This window comes from Cervus elaphus, chromosome 14, assembly GCF_910594005.1.
Source record: "Cervus elaphus chromosome 14, mCerEla1.1, whole genome shotgun sequence".
NCBI classification, from domain to species: domain Eukaryota; kingdom Metazoa; phylum Chordata; class Mammalia; order Artiodactyla; family Cervidae; genus Cervus; species Cervus elaphus.
In genome coordinates, this window is record NC_057828.1 from 81159461 (window position 1) to 81183567 (window position 24107).

Sequence of the window (24107 nt, forward strand, 5' to 3'; positions counted from 1 at the left end):
TTTTAAAATATTTATTAAAATAATGATTAAACCTGAAAAAAGAATCTCCAGAAATCAGCCCTTGGCACAGTATTTCAAAAATCAGCAAAAGAAATTAAAGAATAAAAAAGGAAAGAAAAAAGAAAACCATGCCTGCTCTCCCGAGACCCCAGTGGGGAGGGGAGGCCTGCCACCCCCAGCCCAGGGAGCAGGGAGGTTCTCGGTCACAGGCCGGGTCCAGGGCCGGCCCGTCAGAGCAGAAGCCCAGGGTCGGGGATCAGGTGCCCTCGTGGGGCCTTGACCTGGAGCAGCCGCTGTGCGCCGAGCTTGCAGAGCCGGGGCGGGAACCTCTACCTGCCCAGGGGCTCCACGATCTGCTGGACGTAGTGGACCACGTTGCTGTGCAGCTGGGGAGCCGTGGCTGCAAAGGTCTCCTTGGCGAGGGTCTGGGCGGCCGCACTGCCCGCCATCATGGCGTGGTACAGCGGGAGCGTATACTTCTGCTTCCCCTGCGAGAGGCGGCTCGTGCTCAGGGCCTGTCGGCCAGCTTGAGGGTCGCAGCCCTGCCCCTGCCCCGGGGCCCATCTGACGGCCCAGCCTCCTGCTGCCCCAGGGCCCAAAGGGATGTGGATTTCCGTGCTGGAAGGGGCGGGGCTTCCCAGACACGAGGCCTCGTGTTCTGGAATCTTCTCAGAGGCCATAGACCCTCACGGAGGCTCCACAGCTTAGAGCTCTAAGAGGTCAGAGCTCCGAGGCGGCAGCACACGGCCAAGACCGCAGTGCCTAACCCATACATGGGGCTCCGGTGGACCATCCATAGCCAAGAAGGAAGCCGCACCCCGACAGCTGCACCAGACGATGCCGACCCCCGAGGCGGGGGGCTCAGGGGCTCGGGAGGGAGCCTGACCTAGTCTGGCCTGCGGCCCGTCTCCGGCCCTCCTCTGGACTCTCACGGAACGACCTCCCCAGCAGGCCGGCTGGCCTCTGAACCCTCAGGCACAGGCCTCCCCAGGCGCCAGGACCCTTTGCTTACCTTCCCTCACTTCTCCTAGCCTCTGGCCTCTCCCCCAGACCAGCCCCGCTGACGCATGACCCGTCTTGCCTCCCTCCCAGCATCCGGCCAATGCTGACCAGCCCCTCCCCTCGGGCCTCTCCGGCTGACCTGCACACGCTCCCAGGCCGGGCGGCCTCCCCGCGCAGGGCGGCACCACAGCCTGCTCTCGGGACCTGCCAGGCCCTTTGCCCCAGAGAGGTCAGCCTGCAGGGCCCTGCCCGCAGGGGTGGGTCAGGGAGCCGGAGGTGCCCACCTGGCTGTGCAGGAATTCCTTCACTTTCCAGAAGTCCTCCTGGTGGTCGTTCTTGAGGACAATCTGGCCCCATCGCAGCCGCAGCTCCGCGTTCTGGGCGTTTGAAATCTTTGGGTACATCTCTCCAAGTTTCTTCACGTTCCCTGGAGAAAAGAAACGGGTCATGAAAGACGCTGCCAGCAGAGCCCCACACTGAGGAGGCCGCGTGTCTGCTCGAGGCCCTCCGGGGGCTCCGGAGTCACATCTCCGAAGGCTCCAGGCACCCACTCACCCTGCACCTTCGGGCCCAACGCGGTCATGCCCTGGACGTGCACCTGCCCCAGCTTCACAGCTCTTCTAACCACCTTCCCTTGACGTCATACAGAGGGGCACGTCCCTGGTGGGCTCTGCCTAAGACTCTGTGCTTCTGAAGCAGGGGCCCAGCTTCGACCCCTGCCTGGGGAAGTAGATCCCACACGCCACAACTAAAGAGCTCAAATGCCAAAACTAAGATCCAGCGCAGCCAAATAAGTAAATAAAATAAGCATTAAAAAAAGTACATCAGCGGGGTGCGAGGAAGGTTCAAAATGGATGGATCACGTGTATGCTCACGGAGGATTCACGCTGATGTACAGCAGAAACCAACACAATATTGTAAAGCAACTACTCGCCAATGAAAATTTTTACAATAATAAGATAAAATGTGTATACAAAACATCTCGACCTCCTACGCTCCTTCCTCCCCAGACCAGAGCGTGTGCGCCCCCAGACGTCCTGCCTGCCACCCCTCCCACCAGCACCTGCTAGCCGGCATCTTGCTCTAACTGCTTTTCTGGGGCGCAGCCCTTGGTACTATTTCTGGCTGAGCAGCAACGGGGCACTCGTGCTGAAGGGCGGGGGCCGGGCCGGGCCACACCCCCACCCCGCCTGTGGGCTGAGTGAGTGGTTGGTGCCCCGGGCTCCGCAGCCCTGGGCTCACAGGGCAGTGATGAGGATCGGAAGGCATCACGGTGAGGGTGAGGGGAGACTGCCCTGTACGGGCCGAGGACCCGGCGAGCCTCTGGTTTTCCTGCCCGGGAAGCGGGTGGACACTCCACCCCATGCAGACCTGCCCCCACCCCAGGCTCCCATCCCCCGCCACCCAGGACGCACATGGCATCTGCCCCAGCCCCGAGGGAGCGGCCCGCTCTTTCTCACCAGGAGGGAGCGGGGACTTCTGCAGGATCTTATCCAGGAAGTACACCAGCTGGTAGGTCTTCCAGGCAGAGGTGGGCACGGCGTCGATGGCCCTCGGGTCCAGCTCCTGGGCCGTCCACAGCTGGGCCAGCTCCTCTGCCGGCCTCATGAGCGAGTCCCCGGGAGAGAGGTCCGGGAGGTAAGGCGGCCAGCCCGGGGTGTCCAGCCAGCGATCAAACTCGAATCCTACTTGGCAGAAGAGAAGACCCCGTCAGAACTCCCCGCCAGTGCCACGGTCAGCCCGCCTGGGCAGCTCCCAAGTCCTCCCCCAATGCTGACACCACTGCCCCATGGCCACCTGCTCTGCGGGGTCCCAGCCCCCATGATGCCTACAGCCCCGGCTGATCCCCTTCCCATCTGGGCCTGTTCTGTGCAGAAATGAGCCGTCAGGGGACACAGGGGACACGGCCCACCCCCACGAGCAGAGCAGCTGTACCGATGCTCCTGGGCTCTGGTGTCCTGCCCTCAGCAGCTGGGGGGGTCCTACCCTCATCACCTGGGGGGAAGTCCACCCTCCCAGCACAGAGCAGGGAGCAGGGGCACACCTCAGGGGTCACAGGCCTCCCACCAGCTCTCCAGGCAGGGCAGCCGCCCCGGTCCTGCCCGGGGAGCCCCTCGGGGCGGCAGTGGCCTGGGCAGGGCTCAGGGTCTGACTGTGTCTCAGAGACAGGGAAACCAGAGGGCAGACAGGAGCAGAAAGGCCAAGTGGGGCAAAGGAAGCTGGGGGTGGCAGAGGTCCTTCTGTGGGGCCCCGGGGCCACCCCAAAGCGCCACCCCCAGGGGAACACACTGGTCCCTCAGGGCGGAAAGCAGACCCCACCCTCCACGACCTCCTGGAAGCCGTGGGCCGGCTCCTCTGCTCACCCGGGATGGAATCCACCCTCTTTTTCTTCAGCTCAGGGAAATAGTCCAGGAAGAAGTCCAGGAAGTCGTCAGCTAAGATGCTTTGGAACTTGAACTCGTCCACGTAGGCCTGCAAGGACGAAGGGGCAGCACAGTCAGCTGTGCAGAGCCCCCCCGCCCCCCGCCCCCACGCCCCCCTCACCTCGAGCTGATTACCTTGAGGAAGTCATCAAACTGGTCCTGGTCACCCACCAGGTGGGCCAGGTAGGAGATAAAGCAGAAGCCTTTCTCGTAGGGGGTCTCGTTGTAGGTGTCATCCGGGTCGACCCCTGCAGAGAAAGCTCCGGATTCAGAGCTTCAGAGCGGCTGTGGAAAGACCAACGCCCTCTCCCCAGGGCAGCCCGGCCTGTCTCCAGGGTCTCGAGAGGGACGACAGGGGGAGCCCGGGGCTGCTGTGCTCGTGGGGCCTCCCTAGCCCCACGGTCACCCCCCACCATGTGGCCGCCCACCAGAACAATGGGGGTTTCTGCAGATGCTCTGGAGCCAAGTTAACGAACTATCCGTCTATAGGGAGCTCTCCATCAGAGTCAGAGGCTTCAGCTGCACAGAAAGGTTTCAATTAGTCACATGGGGAAATAACAACGTTAGGAAACAAAAATCCATGACCTTGGAGCAGTCACGGGCTTTCTGGGTCATGCCCTCTGTAAGGACAGGCGACCTTGTTCTACAAATCCCAAAGGGCTGAGCTGACCAAGGACAGGGACCCGGACAAGCAGGGCAACGCGGAGTCACTCAGAACTGGCCGGAGCAGCGGGGAGGGCCTCGGGGGCTCCTCCCCGCCGAGGGACCGGGGCACGCGGGGCGGGTGGGTGCTGACCGGGCTCGATCCGCACGCGCAGCTTGTTCAGAGGGTGGTCCTCGCCCGTGATGTCCATGTGCTGCCGCAGCAGTGCCCGCCCGGTGGCGGCTTCCAAGCAGGTGTAGGCGGGCCCTGTGGGCAGAAGAGGGGCTGGCACCCCACGCGCGCCTCCCCGAGGACCGCGGGCAGGGAGGCTGTGGACAGCCGACCCCTCGGCCTGTCTCCTGCACACGGTCCCTCTGGCAGGGGCCTTCTGTGCAGCATGATGGTGTCTGTAGAGCGGGAGTCTGACCATCCCCCAAAACGGAACCTGCCCATCTGACTGCTCCTATCGCACAGGAGAAATGGTCACCTGAGCCTTTCCTCGGGTCCCCGGTCTTCTTCTGGCAGGACGGTGAGCACCAGCCTCACTGCCGCCCGCCAGATGCTCTGACCTGGGGCGATAGCCCGCCCGCCTCAGGGTCCAGCGTGCACGGTCTCAGAGACCACTGCAGGATTCCCAGCGGCCAAGACCCTCCTGCTCCGTGCCCTGATGAAAGAATAAACCTCTACAAACTTTCTGGGAGGCAGGAGACAATACACGCTTTGAAAAAAAGGCCTTTAAAATGTTCAAGTCCTGACAAGCACACTTCAAGGAATTTATTGAAATCATCTGAGATACATGTGAACCTACGTAAAGATGTTTATCAGAATATTATTTTGTTGGAAAAACGAGGGACTTCCCTGGCAATTCAGTGGTTAAGACTGTGCTTCTATTGCAAAGGGTGTGGGTTCAAGTCTTGGTCGGGAACTAAGATCCCACATGCCCCTAGGTGTGGCCAAAAGAGCAACAACAACAAAAAAATTAAGATTTTTGTTTGTTTAAATTAAAAAAAAAAAGAAAATTACAGACCAACCTACAACTGGAGGCTGATGGAATAACTTATGAATTTATTTAAATTCTTCTGCAGCAGTACAAGAAAATTTAATGACTCAGGAAAACGTTTAACTTTACTAGGCTAACAAAAATGACAGTTCTAAAGCCATGTATGGTCTGATGATTCACACACACAAAGAGAACTATTAATACATAGGAAAGGATATCCACCAATCATCTCTGAATGGTGAAATGACAGGTAAATATTATGCTGTGTACTTTCCCATAGGCACCAAAATAGATTTTAATCAGAGAAAGAATAAAAAAAAGCCAAAAAGCACCTGTACACCGTGGGTTTTCAATAGAGATGGTGCTGGGAACGTTATTTCAAAAGTGTGGCTGGGCGCAATGTGAAGGTCTGCCTTCAGCTGCCGAGTGGCGGTGAGCACACTTCCCACCCTCTCTGCTTTGTGAACTGCACACGGCGGTGAAGGCGGCGAGCGCAGCACCCAGTCAAGGCCGGCACCCGGTGTTCCACACAACGCGAGGCTGACAGTGACCTGACCACGCACTTGGCGCGGGAACTGACACCTGAGTCACCGCAGGGCCACGCCCCTGGGGCACGCAGGCTCGGGGAGGCATGCCCACCACCCGGGCCCTCCGGCCAACTAGACTGCCCAGGGCTCCCTCAGCCCCCGGGCCCTGCTGACGCGTGACTGCAGCGCGGCGGGAACCGTGACAAGCTTAACTGTGTCGTGAGCTGGCCGCCACGGCCGTCCGGGGCTCCCTGCACTGCCGCCCCGGACACCCCAGAAGGAGCCTGGCGGGCCCAGGACGGAGAGGCAGGTCCCCACGGCGACTCACCGAACAGAACGGAGGAGATCCTCCTCTGGGCGTACATGGTGAAGCCTTCGTTCAGCCAGAACTCCCCCCAGTTGGCGTTGGTCACCAGGTTCCCAAACCAGCTGTGGGCGATCTCGTGGATGATGACGTCGGCCAGGGAGCGGTCTCCGGCCAGAAGGCAGGGCGTGACGAAGGTCAGGCAGGGGTTCTCCATCCCCCCGAACGGGAAGGATGGGGGCATGAAGAGCACGTCGTACCTGCCGGGGGCAGGCGGTCATGCGGGGTGTGGCTCCATCCCACTACTGGGTGGTCCCCAGTGCCCCCCTCTCCCGGCCCTTCCCAACACCCAGCTCCCCGCAGACCTGATGGGGCCTCTTGTTCAGGAGACCTCAAGTCTGAAGACAGCAAACAGAGAGTGGGGCTGCCCCCAGTGACGGGAAAGGCAAGTCAGCCGCATCCCCACAGCGAATCCCACCTCCAATCCAGCATCCGCCTGCTCGCCGCTGTCCTGAAACCCCCACCTCGGGCCCGCCTCAGTCATGGACACGGCGGGTCAGGCTGGCTGTCCTCTCCTCCCCGCCCCTGCACCCCGGGGGGCGGGAACCACAGACGTGAAGCCCCCGTGACACCTCACCTTCCCCACACGTAGGGTCCGAAGAGCTTTTCTCCCGTTGCCAAAAACTCCTCTATGACCCCGTTGTACTCCTCCTTGGCAGCGTTGATGAGGCAGGGCTCAGCCCACACCCGGCTCCTGTGGACAAGGGTGCAGAGAGGGTGGCGCGGTGGTCAGAGTCGGCCTGGACCAGTCGACCTCCGCCTCCCAGGGAGCTGGCGAGCCCGTGGGCAGGCAACCCAGGACAGAGGTGAGGCCCACACGGAGCCGGAGGGCTGGCCCCGCCTGCGGAGCGGGCACTGGGAGCTCCTGCAGGTAGCAGGCCTGCCCCCACATGGAGGCCCAGCTCCCCAACCGCCCGGTGGCTTCAGAAACGACTGGTCTCGCTCCATGCCAGCAGCTCATCCTCTTCCGAACAGAACGTGGCAGGAGTAAACCCCTGGAAGATGTCCCTCTCCTCTGCTTTCCTGCGGCTGTGGGCTGGCGTGCCTCCGGTCACCCACTGCCCTGCACCAGGAAGGGGCCCCTCGTCCCGCAGGTCCGGGGCTGCCCGGAGCCCGTGGCTGGAAGCGGACGCCGACAGGCCCGCCCAGCGCTCCCTCTGACGGCAGGAGCGGAGGCGTGCGGTGCCTGTGCCGCTGCTGAGCCCTGTCTGAGGCCTGGCGCCCGGCCAGCACCTCTGGGGCCGGCAGAGCGAAGGACAGCACCGCCACCAGGGCAGCCACGTCCAGCCGACCCTCCCGCCGCGGGCAAGGTACGCTGGTGGACAGGATGACGACCAGGAGAACCCGGGCGCCTCGTCAATTTCTCTTTGGGGGACACCTGACAAAATCCTTATTCACCTCCACTAAAGCCCCCTCCCTTCACAGCGTCAGCCCAGGCCTGGGCCTCTGCATCCAGAGCAGACAGGAGAGAGCGTGCTCCGGCCTCCTGGGAGGGAGACAGTAAGAGCAAGGCGGGTGTTTCCAGGAATCAAGCGCCAGAGAAGGCAAGGAGATTTGGCAGTGATAAGAAAGCGCACATAGTAGCTAGAAGGGGATCTAGACTGCTGCCTGAGCTCAGAGCTCTCTCTGCACGGGCCAGGACACGGCAGGACTGGGTCTCAGCGCAGGACGGGAGGGAGGAGTGGGGAAAGGACAGTCCTCCGATGCCCTCAGGCCGCGCCCTGTGCCACAGAAAGGGTTGGACTCGGGGCAGGCTGACACTGCCCCGAGAACCCCCCCAACAGGTCTGCTCGCTGGTCAGAGGGCTCCTTGCTTGGAGGTTGGTCCAGTCTTGCCTCCGGGGTCTTGGTCTCCCACCTGGGTCCAACTTCAGCCGAAACCAGATCTCCGATGGCCAAGGCTATCAGGTAGGAGGGGATGGGCTGACTCATCCGGAAGAAGAACTTATTGGGGCCGCGCTCCTCCCAGGCGTCAGCACTCATCACAGCGGTGAAGCCATCTGGAACCTGAGGACAGAGGAAGCCAGCAAGGTTTCACCTGGACAGAGCCAACTTTCCATCAGCAGCCTGCCTGGTGATGATGGCGGCCTGCAGGCCACCGGAAGTACAGAGGCTTCTAGAAACTAAACTTGGGCTCAACCGATGGGCTTTAGCACAGATAAAACTTCTGCAGGTGGAGGAGTTCTTCAGAGGGTCTGTAAGCATCCCCTGAAAGGTGACCTGATAGAGAGGACTGTTCCAGTCCCCAGGGCAGGGACACAGGGCCCCCTCACCTCGAGGAGAGCGGAGTATCTGCACTTCACAGCGGGGGTGTCAAAGCACGGGAAGAAGGCTCGGTTCAGGACGGCCTGGCCCTGGGTGTAGACGAAGGGCTTCTTCTTCCCCGCCGTCTGCTCGGGAGCCAGCCAGCACACCTGCGGGGAGGGGCGCACCGCTCAGAGCCGACAGCCCACGGGGCCCTGGGCAGGCACCGCTGCGCTGGCTGCACGACTTCCAGCCAGGCTGGCTCAGACGAGGAAGCTCTCTGGCTGCGTGTTTAATCCCCCCGGAGCCCAGGCCGCGGCCCGAAGTACACTTCCCAGGGCAGACACCACCAAGGGGTCACTCCTCATGTGTCCCCGGGCCGTCTCAAGAATCCCTGAGCGGGCCTCCAGCCCCCTCGTCCTGACTCCCTCCTGCGTCCTCCTCACTGTAGTAGTTTCTCACCAAAAAACAAATGCTGAAGAAGCAGTTCTTCAACTTGAGGTAAAAGACACAGAAAAGCAGAAGCTAACAGCAAGGAGTGTGATTAATAGGTGTTCTCCATTCCCTGGAGAAGGAAATGGCAACCCACTCCAGTATTCTTGCCTGGAGAATTCCATGGATGGAGGAGCTTGGTAGGCTACAGTCCACGGGGTCGCAAAGAGTCGGACACGACTGAGCGACTTCACTTCACTTCACTTTCACTTCCATTCCTGAAATTTACCCTTTCAGAATAAATGTGTTTTGGGCTTTCCAGGTGGTGCCACCGATAAAGAATCCACCTGCCAATGCAGGAGAATAAACGTGTTTTATATTACAGGCACTGGCTATGATTCCCCCCCCCACCAATACTTATTTTATTTATTTATTTACTTGGCTATACCTGGTCTTAGTTGCAGCGTGTGGGATCTTTTTACAGCATGCAAGATCTAGTTCCCTGAACAGGAACGGAACCCTAGCCCCCTGCACTGGGGATGTGGAGTCTTAGCCACTGGACCCCCAGGGACGTCCCGGGCTGTGATTCCTGAATTGTCTTCTGTAAGCCCTTAATCGAGGGTACATCTGAGCCATTATTACAAACCCCAATGCTGCCCACAGCAGAGCTCATGTCTAACACAGAGGCTGCGTGGGGCTGAGGGGCCCGCGTCAGCAGCACACACCATGGGAAGGTCAGAAAAGGGCTGAGGGGCCCCAGGAGGGTCTCACAGTGTAAGCAAAACCCCCAGGCTGCACCCTCAACAGCCGGCAGGGTTTAAACAGCTGGAAGGAAGGGAGATGACGTCCAGGAGACAGGAGCAGCATGGGAGGGTGGGGAATGTGGCTTCCGTGGAGCTGGGCAGCTGTGTGTGGTGAAGGGCTTAAAGCAGAGGCGCTGAGACCGATTTATAAGAAGCATAAGGGAGACAGAGTGGGAAGCTGGGGTTTTCTTTGCGTGTGTGCACGTGTGTGTGTGCGCGCAAACGGTAACAAGTCTCCATCCAGAGTCCAGTAAGATGGAAGAGGGGGCGGGGAAGAAAGAGAGATGTCCCGTGCAGACCCCAACAAGCTCTGCTTCGGCCTGGTGACCGGAGGCCAGCACAGAGGCCATAAATCAAGCCAATACTACTGCCCTAAATATGATGTTGGAGAAGTGACACCTTATCTCTATGAACTTCCGCTCAACTTTGCTGGGAAACTGAAACTGCTCTAAAAAATAATCTATGAAAAACAAGCAAACTTTATAACCCCAGTCTAATCATGAAAAAAACAAAAGATAAATTCCAATAGAGGGGCACACCACTGTTGAAAACTATCTAAGTCACCAAAACAGGAGCATCTAAGGAATCGTCACAGCCAAGAGGAGCCCACAGAGACGTGGCAGAGGGACACACTTGGGTTTCTGGACGGGACACTGGAGCAGAGGAGCCTTAAAACCTAAGGCTGCTATACACCTGAAACTAACATCGTAAATCAACTGTAATATAAAAATGTAAAAGACCCAACACTCTAATAATACCTTGTACATGGAAGCTGCTCAATAAACAAATTATTTAAAACAAAAACTAAGGAAATCTAGAAAAACTACAGATTCCAGTTTGTAATAGGGTATCAATACTGGCTCATTAATTGCAACAAGTGTATCCCACTCATAAGCCGCTAATAAGGTGGGGGATGGTGGTGGTGGTGTGTGTGTGTGTGTGTGTGTGTTGGGGGTTTATGGAAACTGTCCTATATGCTCAGTTTTCCTGGTAATCTAAATAGCTTTTTTTAAAAAAAAATTAATCCTATTATTGAAAACAAGTGTAATGAGTTGGCAGTCAGAGGTACTAGACACCATATTAGGACTTATATAAAGACAATTCATATAGCTGTTGTCAGGCTCAGCTCTGTAAACAATGACTCACATCCCTTCAACCACAATCCTCTCTGCTTGAGTTTTGCTTGTTTTTGTTTTAATGACATGAAGAGAAGAGGATGAAGGGGGCTGGCAGGACACACAGCACAATCAAACCCAGGAGACGCTGTGGCCCACGGTGACCAAGGTGAGTACCCCCCTTGGGACAGCGGAACAGGAACTGTGCCCACTGGGGACCTCCACAGGGCAGAGGACAGCTCTCCGTGGAGCGTGGGTGTCTGCCATCAAGTCTTAAATGAAAGCTGTTTAATTCTGAAATTCAACTTCAGGTGCCACTTTGGGTTGGCAAGCCCAGGAGGCCTAATTTTTCCAATTATTGTACTTAATTTCTGCCCCCAACTGGGAGCCAGAATATAACAGAGCTGCTGCTGCTGCTAAGTCGCTTCAGTGGTGTCCAACTCTGCGACCCCATAGACGGCAGCCCACCAGGCTCCCCTGTCCCTGGGATTCTCCAGGCAAGAACACTGGAGTGGGTTGCCATTTCCTCCTCCAATGCATGAAAGTGAAAAGTGAAAGTGAAGTCGCTCAGTCGTGTCTGAGCAACCCCAGGGACTGCAGCCCACCAGGCTCCTCCATCCATGGGATTTTCCAGGCCAGAGTACTGAAGTGGGGTGCCATTGCAACCAAACACATTTCCATGTGTTCCATGTGTCCCTCTATGCCAAGTTACCAGTAGAGGTCCAGAGTTTTTTCCTTTGCCTTAGAGGTCAGTCCACATTGCTTTGGACTTTAATTTTTCAAACAAGTTCTATCTTAAGGTTCATGTACATCCCTAATGGTGAAAGATGGAAACAGAAACGCCCTTTGAGCCAGTTCCAAGAGCAAAGGGGCAAGTGCCACCAGAACAGCAGGTTTCCTGGGCAGGCAGGCCGCCCACCCCATCTGAGAAAGGGCTGCGATTCTCACAGAGGTACCCACAAGACCCTCCTTCCAACTGCTACACTTGCCCCACCTCCCCCACCCCGGTTTAGAATTTAAGAGCCAACAGTGAGAAAGCCAATTATTACAAAGCCTGGTCCACCCTAATTCTGGCTCTCACTTTTACTCAAATTCTTTTGTTCATCACATCCAGGAGGAAACAATAAATAGTAAGTGCCCAGTCTCGGAGCTGTTCCAGCCCCGGGCACTAGACGGGCACCGGCAACAAAGGGCTGAGTCAGCAGCGGGTAACGAGCCAGCACCTTCAGGGCTGCCCCCGAGCAGAGCACCACCAGGGCCCAGCCCAGGCTGGGCGCACCGACAGCCCTAAACTCAGCTCGGGAACCGTCTATTGTCCAGCCTGGAGGACGCAGGGGGCTACAGACGGCGGGGCAGGGGCGGGGGCATCTGGATGAAGACCGGCAGGACCAGAAGCGGGGGTGGGGAGTCACCTGGCCGAGGAGGGGCGAGGGGCGGGGAGGCGGTGAAGGCGCGCCTGTACGAGGAGGCGCTGGGGCCGCGGGCACTCACCCCGGGTCCCTCGCCGACGCGGTAGGTGATCCGCACCTGCAGGCGCTCGCCGGCGGCGCAGGGCTGAGGGAAGCGTACGCACAGGGCCTGGCCGTAGTGCGAGAAGGGCTGCGTGCACACCGGCACCGGCTCGGGCTCCGGCTCCGGCCGCCCCGGCTCCGGCAGCCCTCGCCGCAGGGCCGCCGCCGTCACGTCCACGCACGGGTGCGAGTCCAGCCGCAGCTCCGCGGCGCCGCCGGGCGCCCGGCAGCGCAAGTCCAGCACCGCCGAGCCGCTCAGCCCGCGGCTGCCCGGGCCCGGCCCCGGCGGCCCGAACTCGGCCCGCAAGTCCAGGTGCAGGTGCAGAAGCTCGAAGGTGTGGAAGCTGGAGGCCGACGCCACGTCCTCGGCCTGCGCCGCGCGCAGCGCCCGCCTGCCGGCTCCAGGCTGGCTACCCGCCATGGCCCCGCGCCGCCGCTGCCGCCGGTCCGCCGCAGGCCCCGCCCCGCCGCGCGGGCCCCGCCCCTGCAGGCCTGGCTCCGCCCCGCCGCCTGGCTGGCCCCGGGAGCCTTTGCCGCGCGCCTGGGAAGGCCCCGCCCCCGATAAGACCAAGTCCCGGAACCGAGCATGGCCACGCCCCGCCGCCGGCCGAGCTCCGGAAGGCCCCGCCCCCGCGCAGACCACGCCCTTCCCCTGACCCTACCCCACTCCCAGCTCTGCACCCTCACCGAAGGACTTTGGACAGGCCCGCTGGCGACAGTTTCATCCACCTCGGCCCGAATTCATCCCACTGGGATGGCCCCCAGTCCCTGCGCTGAGGTTGCCATGTCAGAGTCCAGCGGGCGGGCAGCACTGAGCCCGGGGGTCGGTCTGAGCTCACAAGCTCTGCAGCAAACCTTCGCCAAGAAAGGAGACTCTTTCCTTCCTCTCTGTGCAGTTGTGACACAGGAGAAATTACAGCCTCTTTTGAGCCATGGTAACTCAGTCGGGGCTCCAGCGTGTGGCCCTTCGTCCTTCCGCCAAGGGTGGGGACCAGCACGGCGGCTGTGAGGCTGGCAGCTGGTGGGCCGCGTGTCCCCCCTCCTGTGTGGGACAGCTGGCTGTGCCGGTGACCCTCCCAGGAGCCCGGCTGACTAGGAGCCGCTCATCAGCTGTGCTGGAAACTGTAAGTCGTGTCCCACTCTGCGACCCCATGGACTGCAGCTCGTCAGGCTCCTCTGTCCGTGGGATTCTTCAGGCAAGAATCCTGGAGTGTGTTGCCATGCCCTCCTTCAGGGGATCTTCCCGACCTAGAGATGGGACCCAAGTCTCTTACTTCTGCACTGGCAGGGGGGGGTTCCTTCTGGTGGTGGTGGTGGTTTAGTCGCTAAGTCGTGTCTGACCCTTGTGACCACATGGACTGTAGCTCGCCAGGCTCCTCTGTTCATGGGCTTTTCCAGGCAAGAGTACTGGGGTGGGTTGTCATTGCCTCCTCAGGGGATCTTCCCCTTAGGAAATGAAATTTTAAGAGACAATGTAGGGAGTTTCCCATAAAGGAAATAGTATCCTAGTATGTGTTTCCTAGTTTTACAGTGTTAAATACATCTTATTTTATGAAATGCTTATAGTAGATATTTGAAATTCCATATAAAATCAAAGTCAGTTTTCTTCCTTTTTTTCTTTCTTCTCTTTTTTAACTTACTGGCTAGTGAAATCCAAAAACTTCAGAAAACCACTCTTCTGTGGCCCTGAGGATAGTCATTCAGTACGTCTACCTTCAACTTACTCATTTCATTATACAAGGCATTTTTGTTGAGCACCTGCATATGCCAGCCACTGTATCAACTAGGATCCTGCATGCTGCATGAGGCAGCCAAAATATTTTTTTTCCCTTAATTAAATGTATGCAAGAGGGTAAAAAAAAAAAGAAGAGGGTGACTGACATTGAAGTTCCTTGGATCAAGAGGAGGAGAGTAGATTTAGGGATAAATAAGATTGTTTTCTTTTCTGGCTGCAGTGCATGGCATGTAGGGATCTTACAAAGTTTACTGACCAGGGGGTCACACCTGTGCCCTCTGCATTGGAAACTCGGTGTCTTAACTACTGGACTATCAGAGAAGTCCTGGGATTTCTTTCTTAGGTATATTTTCAAGAAAACCACCTAAAGAATATAGAATTAGTGTAACTCACAAACCCACTAATGGGAAAACTTGTGAAAGTTAAGTGTTGTTAGTTGCACAGGTGTGTTTCCTCTGCGGCCCCGTGGACTGTAGCCCATCAGGCTCCTTTGTCCATGGGATTCCCCAGGCAAGAATACCAGAGTGGGTAGCCATTTCCTTCTCCAGGGGATCTTTCTGACCCAGGGATCAAACCTGGGTCTCCTGCATTACAGGCAGATTCTTTACTGTCTGAGCCACCAGTGAAGCAAGGGGAAGAAAAGAAACAAGCTGAACAGGCTGGTAGTCACCCCAGGCTGGGGGAGGCAGAAGTTTTTGGGATGAGGCATTCATAAATACCCAGGTGTACATTACTTACCAGTGTTCTAGCTCACACACTGGGAGATGTAGCTAACAGTATAGCCTCAAAATACAGAAAGCAAAAATTAACAGAATTACAAGGGAAAATGGGCAAATCTGCCAGTAAGACATTTATGTATCTTGCCCAGTAATTAACAGATCAGACAAAAGTTACACAGACATAAAAGATCTGTACAAAAATGTCACAGTCTTGGGACTTCCCTGGTGGTCCAGCGATTAAAGAATCCACCTTCCAAAGCAGGTTTGATCCCTGTCTGGGGAACTAGGGCCCCACAGGCCACAGGACAACTAGGCCTGCACGCCGTGAACTGAGCCCGGGAGCCACAGCTGGGCAGCCTGTGTGCTGCAGCGAAGATCCCGCAACCACGGTGAAGACCTGACGTGCCACAACCAAGACGTGAGGCACAGGAGTTCAGTCAAAACTTAAGTCACCATCTCTACCTAGTCAACACACCCCTAACTTTGCACCTAACCATTAGAGAAAACACACAAAATTCACCACAGACAGGCCATGAAAAGCTCCTAACAAGTAAAAGACTCAAGGGTACACGGAACATTCCTGTAACCACAGTGCGCTCGAGTTAAAGCCGACTCTGGGACCCAGCTCTCCGCGGCTCACACGCGCATCTGCACAGCTGCACAACGAGGTAGCCTCTGTTCTGGGCTGTCTGGTGATGCTGCTTGTAGAGACAGCGCCTCCTCTGGAGCAGAGGGCGAGTCAGCTTGTCCTAACGCTTCTCAATCAGGGCGGGTTTTTCCCACTAGACGTCTGACGGCGCAGAGACACAGCTGGTGTCACAACATGGAGAGCAGGGGCTGGACAGGGCACACAGCTCGAGTCCACAGGGGCCAGGCTGGCACCCACTGGCTGATGCCCGCCAAGACAGAGACAGGGTCTCGCTTTGGAACAAAGGGAGTCATGCTGCCCGGGCAGTGCAGTCTGCGTAATGCCTCCCTCAGGGCAAGAGAAGGGGTGCTACTGCCCACTGCAAAAGCGCAGGGTCCTCTCCTCTAATGCCACCCAGGTCCACCTGTATACCCTGCGGTGTAAGACATGTTCAGGCAGGTTCTCAAGACAGAAAGATGAGGCCGGAGAGGAGCTTCAGTTCAGTTTGGTCGCCCAGTCGCTTCTGACTCTTTTCGACCCCATGGACTGCAGCACACCAACTCCCGGAGTTTATTCAAACTCATGTCCACTGAGTTGGTGATGCCATCCAGCCATCTCATCCTCTGTCATCCCCTTTTCCTCCCGCCCTTCAATCTTTCCCGCATCAGGGTCTTTTCCAATGAGTCAGTTCTTCGCATCAGGTGGCCAAAGTATTGGAATGTCAGCTTCAGCATCAGTCCTTCCAATGAATATTCGGGACTGAATTCCTTTAGGATGGACTGGTTGGCTCTCCTTGCAGTCCAAGGGACTCTCAAGAGTCTTCTCCAACACCACAGTTCAAAAGCATCAATTCTTTGGCGCTCAGCTGTATAGTCCAACTCACATCCATACATGACCACTGGAAAAACCACAGCTTTGACTAGACAGACATTTGTTGGCAAAATAATGTCTCTGCTTTTTAATATGCTGTCTAGGTTGGTCATAACTTTTCTTCCAAAGAGCAAGTGTCTTTTAATTTCATGGCTGCAGTCACTATCTGCAGTGATTCTGAAGCCCAAAAGAATAAAGTCTGTCACTGTTTCCCCATCAATTTGCCATGAAGTGATGGGACCAGAACCCATGATCTTAGTTTTCTGAATGTTGAGCTTTAAGCCAACTGTTTCACTCGCCTCTTTCACTTTCATCAAGAGGCTCTTTAGTTCTTCTTCACTTTCTGCCATAAGGGTGGTGGCATCTGCATATCTGAGGTTATTGATATTTCTCCCGGCAATCTTGATTCCAGCTTGTGCTTCATCCAGCCCAGCGTTTCTCATGATGTACTCTGAATGTAAATTAAATAAGCAGGGTGACAGTATACAGCCTTGACATACTCCTTTTCCTATTTGGAACCAGTCTGTTGTTCCATGTCCAGTTCTAACTGTTGTTTCCTGACCTGCATACAGATTTCTCAAGAGGCAGGTCAGGTGGTCTGGTATGCCCATCTCTTTAAGAATTTTCCAGAGTTTGTTGTGGTCCACACAGTCAAAGGCTTTGGCACAGTCAATAAAGCAGATGTTTTATTGGAACTCTTGCTTTTTCGATGACCCAGCGGATGTTGGCAATTTGATCTCTGGTTCCTCTGCCTTTTCTAAAACCAGCTTGAACATCTGGAAGTTCATGGTTCACATATTGCTGAAGCCTGGCTTGGAGAATTTTGAGCATTACTTTACTAGTGTGTGAGATGAATGCAATTGTGTGGTAATTTGAGCATTCTTTGGCATTGCCTTTCTTTGGGATTGGAATGAAAACTGACCTTTTCCAGTCCTGTGGCCACTGCTAGGTTTTCCAAATTTGCTGGCATGTTGAGTGCAGCACTTTCACAGCATCATCTTTTAGGATTTGAAATAGCTCAACTGGAATTCCATCACCTCCACTAGCTTTGCTTGTAGTGATGCTTCCTAAGGCCCACTTGCCTTCACATTCCATGATGTTTGGCTCTAGGTGAGTGATCACATCATTGTGGTTATCTGGGTCATGAACATCTTTTTTGTATAGTTCTTCTATGTATTCTTGCCACCTCTTCTAAGTATCTTCTGCTTCTGTTAGGTCCATACCATTTCTGTCCTTTATTGTGCCCATCTTTGCATGAAATGTTCCCTTGTTCTTGAAGAGATCTCTAGTCTTTCCCATTCTATTGTTTTCCTCGATTTCTTTGCATTGATCACTGAGGAAGGCTCTCATCTCTCCTTGCTGTTCTTTGGAACTCTGCATTCAAATGGGAATATCTTTCCTTTTTTCCTTTGCCTTTTGCTTCTCTTCTATTGAACTTCCCTGGTGGCTCAGATGGTAAAACGTCTGCCTACAGTGCAGGAGACCCGGGTTCGATCCCTGGGTTGGGAAGATCCTCTGGAGAGGGAAATGGCAACCCACTCCAGTACTCTTGGCTGGAAAATCCCATGACGGAGGAGTGTGGTAGGCGACAGTCCATGGGGTCACAAAGACTTGGACACGGCTGAGCAACTTCACTTCATTTCACTTCTATTCTATTCATAGCTATTTGTAAGGCCTCCTCAGACAACCATTTTGCCTTTTTGCATTTCTTTTCCTTGGGGATGGTCTTGATCCCTGCCTCCTGCACAATGTCACGAACCTTTGTCCATGGTTCTTCAGATATTCTATCAGATCTAATCCCTTGAATCTATTTGTCATTTCCACTGTATAATCAGAAGGAATTTGATTTAGGTCATACCTGAATGGTAATGGTTTTCCCTACTTTCTTCAACTTAAGTCTGAATTTGGCAATAAGGAATTCATGGTCTGTGTCAAAGTCAGCTGCCGGTCTTATTTTTGCTGACTGTATAGAACTTCTCCATCTTTGGCTACAAAGAATATAATCAATCTGATTTCAGTATTGACCATCTGGTGATGTCCATGTGTAGAGTCTTCTCTTGTGTTGTTGGAAGGGGGTGTTTTGCTGTGACCAGTGCGTTCTCTTGGCAAAACTCCATTAGCCTTTGCTCTGCTTCATTCTGTACTCCAAGGCCAAATTTGTCTGTTACTTCAGCTATTTCTTGACTTCCTGCTTTTGCATTCCAGTCCCCTATAATGAAAAGGACCTGTTTTTTGGGTATTAGTCCTAGGTGGTCTTGTAGGTCTTCATAAAGTATTCAACTTCAGCTTCTTCAGCATTACTGGTCGGGGCATAGACTTGGATTACTGTGATACTGAATGATTTGCCTTGGAAACGAAGAGAGATCATTCTGTCATTTTTCAGATTGCACCCAAGTACTGCATTTCAGACTCTTTTGTTGACTATGGTGGCTACTCCATTTCCTCTAAGGGATTCTTGCCCACAGTAGTAGATATAATGGTCATCTGAGTTAAATTCACCCATTCCAGTCCATTTTAGTTCGCCAATTCCTAAAATGTCTATGTTCACTCTTGCCATCTCCCGCCTGACCACTTCCAATTTGGGTCCACTTGGGTCCACACAAAGAAAAGGTGTGCTAGAAATATAATCAGTATAGACAAAAAGAATCAATCTTCTCACTTTTAATTGCTCTGACAGAGTTGGCACCTTTTTTCCTGTGAAGGGCAAATGGGGCCTTCCCTGGCTGTCCAGGGGTTAAGACTCTGAGATCCTGCATGCCCAGAGGCCAGAAAAACCAAACATTTCCTGGCTTGTGCTTCTCTGATGCCATCAGAGACTGCACTGTCTGCGTGAGCTCAGCCCCTGACCACGGGAAGGCGTGGTGCGGCTGTGCCCCGCTGGCCCTCTATGGACCTGGGATCCTCACGTCATTTCCATGCATCATGGCAGTGTTTTATTTTTTCAACGATTATAAAAACTTTAAATCCATTATTTGCTCACAGGTCACACAGAAAGAGGCGGCAGGTGAATCTGGCCCACGAGCCTTGGTGGGGCCTTTTGCTCTAAGACCACCGGCGGCTAGAGGCACCATGCGCTACCACCACGCACCACAGGGGGGCGCAGTGGCCGCGCCAGCCTGAGGAGCCGGCCCATGTGCGGAAACAGATGGGCTTCAGTCCTGTACCCACGTGTTCCAGCCTGACTCAGAAATTCACTATTTCATGCCAATGTCACACACAGTGGAAGATACTAAGGAAAAATGAGAGAAGCAGATGGGATCTTTCTGATGGGCGTTTCAACCGAAACTGAGGAACTGACTCCATTATTCCAGAAAAACACCTAGAGTAAAATTCCTTCCTGTTTCCACGTTTATCTTGGTAATTAGAACAAATTTGGTGATTTTACCTTTTACTCTGGGCTCTCATACACCAAAATTAGTTTCAGAATATTTATTAAACATTTCAAATCAGTATTTTAAGATATTAGAATCCATAACCTACCTGGTTTCTACTAGTCTCTAAACTTTAAAATAATCACATTTTACAATGCTTATCAATGAATTTCATGAACTTCAACTTTATTAGAAAGCAGGGGAAGGGGAACAGGTCGGCAATGGTAAAGTGTTGTGAAGTCAACCATAGAATCTAGGCGGTGGGTATATATGTGTTCACTGTGAACCTCGACTTTACAGATTTGCTATTTTCACTGAAAAAAATGTTGGGGGAAAAGGAGGAGGGGGAAAGAGAAAAAACCCAAATCGTCAGGAAGCAGCCAGCAGGCTACATGGGCAGGGGGGTGGGGGGGCAGTCACGCATGTTTCCACCGATGGACGGTCAGAGGGACACAGTGCTTGAGGACACGCTCCCATGCCTGGGAATGATGGCACAAGGCTTCCAGTAGAAAACTGAGGAGTGAAGCTTGCTTTCCCCCTTTTCCTTCCCTCCTTGCCCCCTATCTCCGCAGTGGACACACGAGAGACGGAACCACTGACCGCTGGGCAAGCTCCAGCAGGTGAGGGGATGGGCAGGGGGCAGCCAGGCTTTCCAAGAACAGAAGTCCTTCTAAGTCTGGGGCAGACGGGGCGTCCGAGGGAAGCAAGAGGCTGGGAAACCACTAGAAGGTTTCTGGGTTCCCACCTGCTGTCCTGCGTGTGGTGGAATAAAAAAGAACTGGTCTTCCATCTTTTTCAAGACTCTTCTCTTCCACCCCACCCCTCTTTCTAGAAAATTCATCCGTACCCAAGGATCGCTTCAGAGATGCTGAGTGACCAGTAAAACGGGAAAACATGCCAGCATCACACACACATACCTCAGCGACTCTGAATTCACAAGAAAGGACTTGCTTTCCAAACTGATGCTCCATTTAAGAGGAGTTTTGGGAACCTTAAGAACATAAAGCATCTTCTCTGCCTGCCCTCAGCTTTGAACTGTTCTTGTGATGAAGCCTCCTTACATTTACGCCTGGAAGTTAAACCAGCTACAGACTGATAGACAAACCCTGGATACTCACACGTGGCTAAAAAGTACAGCATTGTCAGCCACCAGAAGAACACAAGTCAGAACCACAGTGAGACACACGTCACAGGTACCAGCCTGGCTGTAGAGGAAAATGTTGGCAAGAGTGTAGAAAACTGCAACTGGTGGAAATGTCATGGTGCAGCGACTGTGGGAAAATCTGGCGCTTCCTCAGAAGTTGAACACAGAATCACCACACCCACAGCAATTCCACTCCTAGGAATACACCCTGAAGAACCAAGAGCAGGGACTCAGATAGCTGTATGCCCATGTCCACACCAGCATCATTCAAACATCCGTCAACGGATGAATGGAGAAATAAAATGCCGTCTCAGCCTACAATGCAGTATTATCACTCAACCGTCAAAAAGTATGAATTAACCTAAATGAAGAGCAACACAGAAAGACAAACACCACAGGTTCCGCTTACACGAGATCCCCAAAAGAGGCAAACTCGGAGATGCAGAGCAGACCTGTGTTACCAGAAGCTGGGGAGCGGGGTGGGATGGGAGGTGGTTACCATCCACCAGTTTCTGCTCCTGCTGCTGCAGAAGTTCTGGGATACTAAAGGTGGTTGATACACTGTATTTATTTTCCACCAAATTGTATACTTACAAATGGTTAAAAGAAACATTACTTCCTGGGTATTTTACCACACAAACAAAGCTCAAACCAGCAGGAGTAAATTAAATGCTTGCTACATGTGTAGCACTGAGCTCACCACACCCAGGCGGCCTTCACACCAGGCAGGCAAAGGGGAGAGAGCCACAGCCTGCCTTCGAGGACACTCGGTGTTTCCACCACCAGTAAAGCGGCCGATTCTGAAAAGCCAATCTGTTTTCTAGTCCCAACCAGACCCCAAAGGACACCCCTTACAAAGATCAGGTTCAAGGACTTGCAACACATTAAAAACAACCTGGATTTTATACACTTTCCAGCACGCAATAAACACCAGACTTCTCCAGTGCTACTACTTGCTCCGTGAGCCTCTGACACAGAGCTGGGTTTACTGGAAGGAAGCTTTGCTGATTATTAAGAGTCGAGACCCAGCAGCCTTGACGGTGAGGAGTTCGCGTCTTGCCGCTGACACCCGCGAGCCAGGACGCACTGTGCCTACAGGGGGAGGCCGGGCGGCGTTTGCAGTGCACCGACCCGGGCCACCGCATCGCGTGGTCTTCAGGGGACTCTGCATTGTCTGAATTTGAGGATGAAAAGCAGAACTCTACAACTCATCCTAAAAGAGAGAGCAATCTCCAGGCATTTTTTATTATTTGACTAACAGAACAAAGCCAGGCTGAAAAGCCCCCGAGGAAAGTCACGCTTCCTGGCTGCTTGCCGTGTGGTCCTCCATCTTCTAAGCACTCACTGTATTTCCTTCTAACGATTTTAGACATTTATTTTGATCACAAATGCAATCCAAGTGTGAATAAATAAATGTATTATCTTTTAAGATTCCCACCCCACCCCACCCCCCGCCCCAACCATGTTCCTTTAAATACAAAAAGGTGCTGAAAGTCTCTTCACAGCCTCTTTGGCCACAGTTGTCCCACCGGCGGTTTTAAAACCAGACTGAACCTGATCTTCTGACATCTTTCCTTAGACTGAGCTCACTCTGTAGAAGTCCGGGAGAGAAGTCCTACTGGTATTGTCGATACTCCCCGAAGGGCGAGGCTGGTAACTGGGCTGAAGGCAACTGGGAGGGGTCTTCACCAAACGGAGGACCTGCAGTTCAGAGAGAATTTAAACCCCACCTAAATGCTACGTAGTTTAAAGGAACAAGTCTCTGTAGAGAGCAAATCAATCAACTCAAAAAGAAATCCTGCCACATTCAGGCTGTAATCTGTTTGTGGAGCTGCTCGATTCCCATGAGACCGCCTCTGCGCGGGGTGGGGGCGGGCGCCGCGGGGCGGTTGGCATAGGCAGCGCCCCCTGCCCACTACCCCTGGATGGACGGCTCTAAATGCTCTGCAGTCAGATGGACTAATGACAGCAAGGAGCAGCACGCCAGTTTTAAAGCGTCTGCTGAGCAAGCTGCCATGTCAAGACCGCACCAGTCTCTCACACGTCCTGACATATTTTTCAGTAGCTATTTAAAATTATTTTCACAAAGTTTAAGTACTTCAGTCATGTTTCAAGAGAACTCAGTAATACAATCTATACAATGACGCATGTAAGAAGCAGGTTCTGCAATGGGAAGACAGGCCTGCCCCTAGCTTACACAGATGCTAAGTACAGGAGCTGGTGCTTTCGAGGGATGGGACGGCCTGTGACCCAAGGTAAAACATGGCTCTTTATTTTTTTTTTTTTTTTAAAAACAAATGTGATTTTACTAAAATTTACAAACTCCCAAGTTGTTAGCACTACTAGTTACAGTGAAGCTTTAAAAAAAAAAAAAAAAAAAAACCAAAAAAAAAAAAAACAGCAGAAGTATTCCCCACCATTCAAATGCCTTGTAGCCATTTTCAGGGACCTTAATGACCTCAATGTCTTTAAGGCTCGTAACATGGCTTTCCTATTGCCAGCATTTTCTAGATTTCTGCAGAAACACATTCAGGTAAGCAGATTCTTTGGCTGGCTTAAAACATGGCTCTTTAAAAGAAAGCATGTAATGGTAATGATCACTCCTTCCCTCAGGGAAACTGAGGCAGACTAAAGAAGGATGGGAGGAAGAGGAAGCGGGAAAGAGGGCTCTTTCCAGAGCTCCATTCACTCCAGTGATTGCCTTTCTTCACTCTAAAATATCTGTTCCTCCAGAAAGCTGGAGGAGACACTGGGTGAAAAGATAAACCAAAAACAACCCTTGTTACCATTTGGATACAGTTTTATTTTTTAAGAACTTTTTCATGTAAGTTAATTGGAAACACACAATTAACTTTTCAAACACTTCCACCCCCCACAAAGCTTTTTGGAAACATCTCAATCTAAGATAAAAAAGCATCTCCTTCAGCTCTTCCTTCTGAGGACAGAAGCCTAAAGCCAGGGAAACAAGGCTAGATCCCACAAGATGGTGTGACTGACCTCTCCTTATGTCAATTTCTGAATTCCTGACAATATGCAACTTTTCTTTCGTTTTATGTGAAATCTTTCACACTAAAGCATTAAACTGAAAAGCAAAAGCAAAATCACAACAGAGTATTAAGAAGTGATGGCTGAAAACAGAAGGGAGGCGTGAGGGCCAGGGTCCACCTAGGTCACCCACTGGCATGCTGAGCAGGCCTCTGGGAGCCCTGCCCCAGAAGACCCTGCATCAGGGAAACCGAACCGAACTGGAAGCTGTGACCAGCTCCAAGCTCTGTGCCAAATAGTTTCTGAGCTCCAAAAATAACTTTCAACCCCCACCCCCACCCCCCAATGATCCTGTGTCTTTCTGCTGCCTTATGACGTCAAGGAATATTCCTGTTTAGACAACTCAAGTTTTCTAATTTACAAGAACCCGCACATGTTGACTGCGGAGCAGACACTGCCTGGCCACGTCATGGATGCTGGGGGCCCAGCTGACTGCCCGGCACGTTCCCTGGCACTGGACGGGAGGGGCAGGCAGCAACATGACATACCGCCAACTTCAAACAGCTCTCCCTGCCGGCTCTAGAGCGAGCCC

At 53.7% G+C, this 24107-nt stretch overlaps 2 protein-coding genes, 1 long non-coding RNA gene and 1 other non-coding gene across 7 annotated transcripts in view; 1 reads left to right on the forward strand and 3 right to left on the reverse strand.

Moving 5' to 3' along the window:
- On the reverse strand, nucleotides 1–12620 carry LOC122707648 (arginyl aminopeptidase). Of its 2 annotated transcripts, XM_043923369.1 has the most exons (11): nucleotides 12044–12506; nucleotides 8232–8372; nucleotides 7817–7965; nucleotides 6537–6653; nucleotides 5924–6159; nucleotides 4222–4335; nucleotides 3561–3673; nucleotides 3366–3474; nucleotides 2463–2687; nucleotides 1287–1429; nucleotides 1–488 (listed from the first exon to the last, which is right to left on the reverse strand). In XM_043923369.1, exons 1-11 carry the CDS (start codon nucleotides 12482–12484, stop codon nucleotides 330–332), a joined length of 1947 nt encoding a protein of 648 aa, XP_043779304.1. In that variant the 5' UTR covers nucleotides 12485–12506; the 3' UTR covers nucleotides 1–329. The 2 variants fall into 2 exon arrangements, with proteins under 2 accessions (XP_043779304.1, XP_043779302.1); XM_043923367.1 differs by lacking the exon at nucleotides 4222–4335 and having other exon boundaries at nucleotides 12044–12620.
- Nucleotides 12574–21995, forward strand: LOC122707650. 3 transcript variants are annotated; one of them, XR_006344873.1, is made up of 5 exons: nucleotides 12574–13187; nucleotides 13711–15185; nucleotides 18998–19372; nucleotides 19959–20006; nucleotides 20219–21995. It is a non-coding gene; the product is annotated as an uncharacterized LOC122707650 (long non-coding RNA). The 3 variants fall into 3 exon arrangements; XR_006344874.1 differs by having other exon boundaries at nucleotides 12689–13187; nucleotides 14780–15185; XR_006344872.1 differs by lacking the exon at nucleotides 12574–13187 and having other exon boundaries at nucleotides 13428–15185.
- Nucleotides 21739–24107, reverse strand: part of TIMM17A (translocase of inner mitochondrial membrane 17A) — a 15055-nt gene continuing 12686 nt past the window's right edge. Inside the window, exon 6 of the mRNA XM_043923370.1 lies at nucleotides 21739–22231. Within this exon, the coding sequence (XP_043779305.1) occupies nucleotides 22146–22231 (86 nt within the window). The 3' untranslated portion in view covers nucleotides 21739–22145. The remainder of the gene's footprint in view (nucleotides 22232–24107) is intronic.
- LOC122708387 lies at nucleotides 22958–23087 on the reverse strand. The gene has a single exon (XR_006345168.1). It is a non-coding gene; the product is annotated as a small nucleolar RNA SNORA33 (small nucleolar RNA).

Excerpts from the sequence above, each read along its gene's own strand:
- LOC122707648 (XM_043923369.1), bottom strand. The coding sequence starts at position 12,484 with ATGGCGGGTAGCCAGCCTGGAGCCGGCAGGCGGGCGCTGCGCGCGGCG. Across the intron at positions 6,654-7,816 it reads TCGGCTGAAGTTGGACCCAG|GAGCCGGGTGTGGGCTGAGC; the intron begins GTGGGAGACCAA and ends CCTTGTCCACAG. Across the intron at positions 2,688-3,365 it reads GAGGGTGGATTCCATCCCGG|GATTCGAGTTTGATCGCTGG; the intron begins GTGAGCAGAGGA and ends TCTGCCAAGTAG.